The sequence below is a fragment of the Physella acuta genome, unplaced genomic scaffold (assembly GCF_028476545.2).
Source record: "Physella acuta isolate Inbredline_101_S28 unplaced genomic scaffold, ASM2847654v3 ptg001026l, whole genome shotgun sequence".
In the NCBI taxonomy this organism is placed as follows: Eukaryota; Metazoa; Mollusca; class Gastropoda; family Physidae; genus Physella; species Physella acuta.
This window is the reverse complement of record NW_026732543.1, coordinates 92682-98830: the sequence shown is the minus strand read 5'-3', so window position 1 is coordinate 98830 and position 6149 is coordinate 92682. Positions and strand designations below refer to the sequence as shown.

The window sequence follows — 6149 nt, the reverse complement described above, 5'->3', positions numbered from 1 at the left end:
TAGTCCTGTTGATGGCACTATGGTATATACATTGTCGCTTAAATAAAAAGAGTAAACTTATACATATCCTTTAAAATCTGTTAATGTAAATATTATCTTGACTAGGAGTTTCGTAGCACTCCGTTTTACAACAAACAACTAGTTTTTTTTAATGCGGTATAATTACATCGACCGCATCGAAGTAAATGGCCACAAGGATTTCCACCCTGCATAGATGAGACAATAAAACATTAAAGTATTATATATAGATAGATTTGGATAACACAACAATATGTGTGCTACATATGTCGAACACAACTTAATAGAAAACTAACAGGATACGTCAGAGAACCTAACTTAAGAAGATCTAGGTCAGTTTATCGTTGTTTATAGTACGTATTGCGCAGGTCAAGGATTGGCGTTGCTATTTATAGAACGTTAGTGTTTGCTAGCCTGTAAACACAACGATCAATCTCATGACACTGAACGTTGAACCAGACAGCTCATAGTAAGTAACGTAGTTAGTTTATAGTTATAATTGAATGGTTTGACTTAGAGTTTATTGGTATTACCAATGTCCGACAATAGACTTATCCGAAAAAAGGTATATTAGGTTGTTCGTAGTATTGTTATCTCAAGTTAAATTTTATTATTAAAAAAAAAGATTTAGGGATATGGTTGGACTCGGATTAAGGTTTGGGTTAGAGATAGTACTAGCATTAACATTAGCAAAACATATGTATAGGCCTACTATGTTAAATACTAGAAACCAAACACTCCTTTTATAAGAAGATTCTCTTATTAGCACGCCCAGGCTTAACACATCCCACATTAATATGTGTATAGTGATATGCTATTACATCTGCATACAGTCCAAAGTCTAGGAAAGGTGCTTGTATATTTGTAAACAAAAAGAAAGATATAGATCTAGATCTAGTCGAGATTCTTTACCATATATATATATATATATATATATATATATATATATATATATATATATATATATATATGTACATATAAATTTAATGTGTATGTGAGCGTGTGTATGTATGTGTGTGTGTGTCTACAGCTGTTTATTAGAAGCACAAGCAAGAAACTTCAACCATTTTTAACATAGCCTTAAAAGTAGCACTTAAATTATATCTTTGTATGTATGTAAGTCTTAAACGGGATCTCAAGCCCATTCCCATTACTCCATTATTATTACTTCAGACTTGCCAACCCTTAACAATCCACAATGGATCAAGATGCTGGTAAAGTGGACCCGCACAGCTTGTTTAGCGGTAAATATTTACCCTCTTATATTATGTATATATGTATATATATATATATCCTAATATATAAAAGGCCATGTGCGCTCTTCTCTCTCTCTCTCTCTCTCTCTCTGTCTGTCCGCAAAATATTTTCGCCGGACATCACGTCAGAAATGGCAGTGATATATGGAGAACTTTATACGGACTTTTGTTGAAAATAATATGTTAGATGTTTTAAATATATAACCACAATTTTATTTAAAGAAGAAAACTAAAAAAAAAGGCGTATTCGAATGTAGAAAAACAATTTTATTTATGCAACCGGAAAAGCATATATGGTTGTGAACAAGAACGCATAAAACTGTGACGTCACTAATGCTTATACATTAACTAATGACATCATCTGCCGTGTTTAGAATAAAAAGAAATGAACTATTTCATTCAAATTTGATTTAGATCTACGTACACTATGAAATGTATACAATACAATTTTTCCGGCCTAAACTCATAAAATTTATTTTATTTATTTTGATTCTAGATCTAGAGATTCTAGATTCTAGATCTAGACTAGATCTAAATCTACGGAATAACTAGACGTAGACGCTAAGATCTAGATTTAGATCTAGACTCTAACTACTCTAGAATCTATTCCAAAAATAAATTTCTATATTAGGACTAAACTATTTCAAGACTTAATTATTTTATAAAAAATCTTTGTTTGGAACTGGCTAATTTGGGATAAAAAAATTAATTTGAAAGAATAGGCACATTCGCGTAAGTTAAGATTTTAAAATACGTCTTTCATTCTCTACTATCTAGAGATTATAGATCTAGATTATCTAGATCTACTGAAGAACTAGACTTACACAGATGTAGACCCTAACTAGATCTAGAATCTATTCAAACAATACATTTCTATACTAAAGCATTTCAGGCCTTAATTAATTTATTGAAATCTTTGTTTATCTATGCAATTTGCTAATCTCTATAATATTTAAAGCAAAGTTGTCGGGTGCCCGATAGGGCACTTCCCGGCGCCCCAGGCGCTTCAAATTTGGCAGGATCTTGCCTTGGGACGACAGAACACGGGGGCCGGTTGGCCGAAAAGTCTACGATGAGGGGGTCAAAACTGACCTCGACTGACAGGCGTCTTATTTGAGCTATAAACTATAAATCGAAAAAAAAAATGTCCACGGACGAACCTCTTCATAACTCCTGAGGTCGTAGACCGATCCTCGGGTGAATTAATTAAGTATTCAAATTCTCAATGTTTTCGAAAGCCTAAGCGAAGCTGGGCAGCATGCCTAGTATATATATATATATATATATATATATATATATATATATATATATATATATATATATATATATATATATATATATATATATATATATATATATATATATATATTAAATAGCCAAAGTTTAAAACTATGCAGTAAAGATACATCGCCAAAATGTTGCATTTATTATAATGTTTAAACGTACTGTCTTGACATTTTGTAATCTAATTTCAAATTCTGTATGTTAAAAGCAGTTTGGTTGTGGTTTAACCAATTGTCTGTATTTTTTGTGTTTTGCTTTCTGTTAGATTAAATGTAACTAGTAAATTTATGAATGCAATTGTTTATATGAACTAAGTTTCGTTAGTTTAATCTTTCTATCATTTCAATCACATACAGGAAATCACGAAATGGAGATCTGTTTAGAAGCAGAAACAGATTTTGAGAAGAATTTTATCAACTGCAAGAAAAACCCAGGTCATCTTGACCTGATACCTGTGAAAGATTTCACCGTAGACAACCTGCCACCCAACTACCAACACAAAGACATGGTGGATTTGGTCACGTGTTTAGCGGCCCTAACCGTCAAGCTCGAGGTCAGCTACACCAGCACAGAACGACCGGATTTTTTCGCTCACTTTGGCTGTAAATATCCGGGTTTCGGCTCAAAAGGGAAGTCCTTGACGAGAACAGGAACCGGAAAAATCAACGGGGTTCGGAAATTCACGGAAAACGATAATAAAACATGTACGTGTCGTTTGTGTAAGGATTCGGATACACCCAGTAAAGTGTGGGCGGAGGTTGATGTATTGACAGCCAGACATGTTGTGTTTGATGACAGCGAGGCGAGGATGACGAGGTGTGTTGGTGATTTCGATGAAAAAGACAGTCAAGTATTCAACCTAGACGGAAGTGTCACTGTTCTCGCGGATGTTAAGGGTGACTTAAGTAGGGTCACGTGTGTGTCATGTGACTTGAGCTTAATCAACAGACTTGAAAAATTAGTCAAGCAGTTTGTTATTCTATGCTGCAATGCGAACTGTAAATACGGTAGTTTGAAGAATGTGGACAAGTTGGTGGTGATAGTGTCACACCCTCATGGCTGTCCTAAACGGATTTCTGTCGGACAATGGACGGACAAACACGACTGGTGGGGGTTGTCTAGGTACACGTACACAGCGTCCACTTGTCCGGGTAGTAGTGGGGCGTATGTGTACAAGCTGGGGTGTATGGGGGTGTACTCACACCCTCACAGTGGGTCGTGTGCCAGTGTTAACTACAGTGGGGAGTTATGGGACTCTGTGAATAGCTGATACTCATATAGAATACACAACTATACATACATTCAAGTGGGGAGTTATGAGACTCTGTGAACAGCTGATACACAAATAGAATACACAACTTTACATACATTCAAGTGGGGAGTTATGGGACTCTGTGAATAGCTGATACATACATAGAATACACAACTGTACATACATTCAAGTGGGGAGTTATGGGACTCTGTGAATCGCTGATACACATATAAAATACACAGCTGCTCATACATTAAAGCGTGGAGCTATGAGACTTTGTGAACAGTTGATACACATATGGAAAATACAACAGTACGTACATTACAGCGAGGAGTTATGGGACAGTGAACAATTGGTACACCTATAAAACATACAATGGTAAATACATTAAGAGTGGGGAGTTATGAGACAATGTGAACAGTAGATACACGTATAGAACATATAGAACACACAATAGTACATACATTAAAGCGGGAAACTATGAGAACAGTAGATACACATATAGAACACACATTTAAAATACACAGCTGTACATACATTAAAGTAGGGAGTTATGGGACTATGTAAATAGTAGATACACATATAGAGCATACAACTGTATATACATTAAAGTTGGGACTTATGGAACATAAGACATATATATCACACAACTGTATATACATTAAATGGTGGTGTTTTGGGACTCGTCGTCCCGTTTGTCCAAGTGTTCGTACGACTATGTGAGACGGGTGAAAGCTTGTACCATTACCTCTTTTCACTACTAATAGTCTCTACATACGTTTTCTGTACGTAGATTCAGTGCAGCAAGTCAGCTGCCAATGTTTTCTAGTTTTGTGTTTTTCGTTGCAGACTATATTTAGAATAGACTGTGATTCTCTTCGTAGTAGATGTATATTTTAGATAGTGTTTGCTCCTTTTATTAGTATTTTTTTATATTTTATTTGGTCTAGTATTTTTTTTCCTGTTTGTGGTTCTGGGGACGAGAATTATAGGATTTCCCCAACAGTTTTGCTAATATACAACAAAGAATGATGCATTTACATATTTTTTTTATAAAAAGTGTTTTCATAACAATCTTTTATATAATTATTTAATAAGAAGGGAAAACAACAATCTTTAATTATATAACTTTGCAATAGTTTTAATAATCTATAAATAAAATTTTTAACAGTTTATATTTGTTAACTAATGCAATTGGTTGTTTCTTGGTCATTATGGAATTTATAAAACGTTACCTCCCTTCTTTATGTTGGACTGAATGGACTAGCTGTTGAGAGCTTAATTGCTAACCCGATCTCTAGATCGTATCAAGGTTCAAGCTAGTAAACCGTTCCTGAGTCCACCCAGCTTAGATGGGTACCTAACTCACGTTAGGGAAAGTGAAACAACTGGGCATAATGCTGACATAGTGTTGCCTACACTATCCCTTCACATGCCAACGTCACTAAAACAGGTGAACTCTACTTCACTCGCCCCATGGGCCGTCAGGTTTGAAAGTGAACTTTACTATTACTATTTCATGTCCTGCAAATATTAAGTTTCTGTTTTATTTCTATTTGTTTCTATTTTTTAAAATCATTAAATTTTATTAGACTTTGCTAACACGTATTTACACAACTTAATACAACAAATAAAACATCATATTACTATTACTATAACTATAATATCACTATCAATACGGTGTGGTCGTTTGTACATTTGATTGTTCGATTGTTGCCTTTTGTGACACTGTGAAGAAGGTAGAAGTTACATTCGCTCAGAGGCGTAGCAACCCATTCATTAGCGCCCGGGGCTGACTATCAATTTCGCGCACCTTTCCTTTTCATACAGACTATATAGTTAATAATGTTGGTGAAAAAACGCTCTTCCCCACCCCCAGGATATCCCTATTGTTTTACCAGTTACCATCCCGTAATAGATTTTTTTGTTTATATTCCAAAATTGAAGTACAAAAATTAAATCAACAAGTAGAGGATTGTAGCCGTTTATTTTCCTAACTTTGACTGTGTATAAATTAATATTGCATCTTAAAATGAACTTTATAATTGCTTTTCTAACCCTTTTGACGTCCCTTAATGGTCCGTGCCTGGGCTTCCGCCCCACCCGGCGCCCTAGCTACGCCAATGTAATCACTTACTACCTGTAAACAAACAGTAAAAGAGGTAATAAAACTAATAGTTTTTTTATACAAACAAGCTTTAAATATACTGCACATAAGAAAATAAATATAAACTGATATTTGAGCAACGACCAAATCATATATTAAATAATGCAAACGTGTTTTATTATTTTCTTATTTTCTTTGCATATAATTAAAGACTTGTTTGAGTTATAAATAT

At 34.5% G+C, this 6149-nt stretch overlaps 1 protein-coding gene across 1 annotated transcript; it reads left to right on the top strand.

Moving 5' to 3' along the window:
• Window positions 1-410: 410 nt before the first annotated feature.
• Window positions 411-3836, top strand: LOC131954752 (uncharacterized). The gene is made up of 3 exons (XM_059318501.1): window positions 411-487; window positions 1192-1262; window positions 2915-3836. Exons 2-3 carry the CDS (start codon window positions 1217-1219, stop codon window positions 3826-3828), a joined length of 960 nt encoding a protein of 319 aa, XP_059174484.1. The 5' UTR covers window positions 411-487; window positions 1192-1216; the 3' UTR covers window positions 3829-3836.
• Window positions 3837-6149: the final 2313 nt, after the last annotated feature.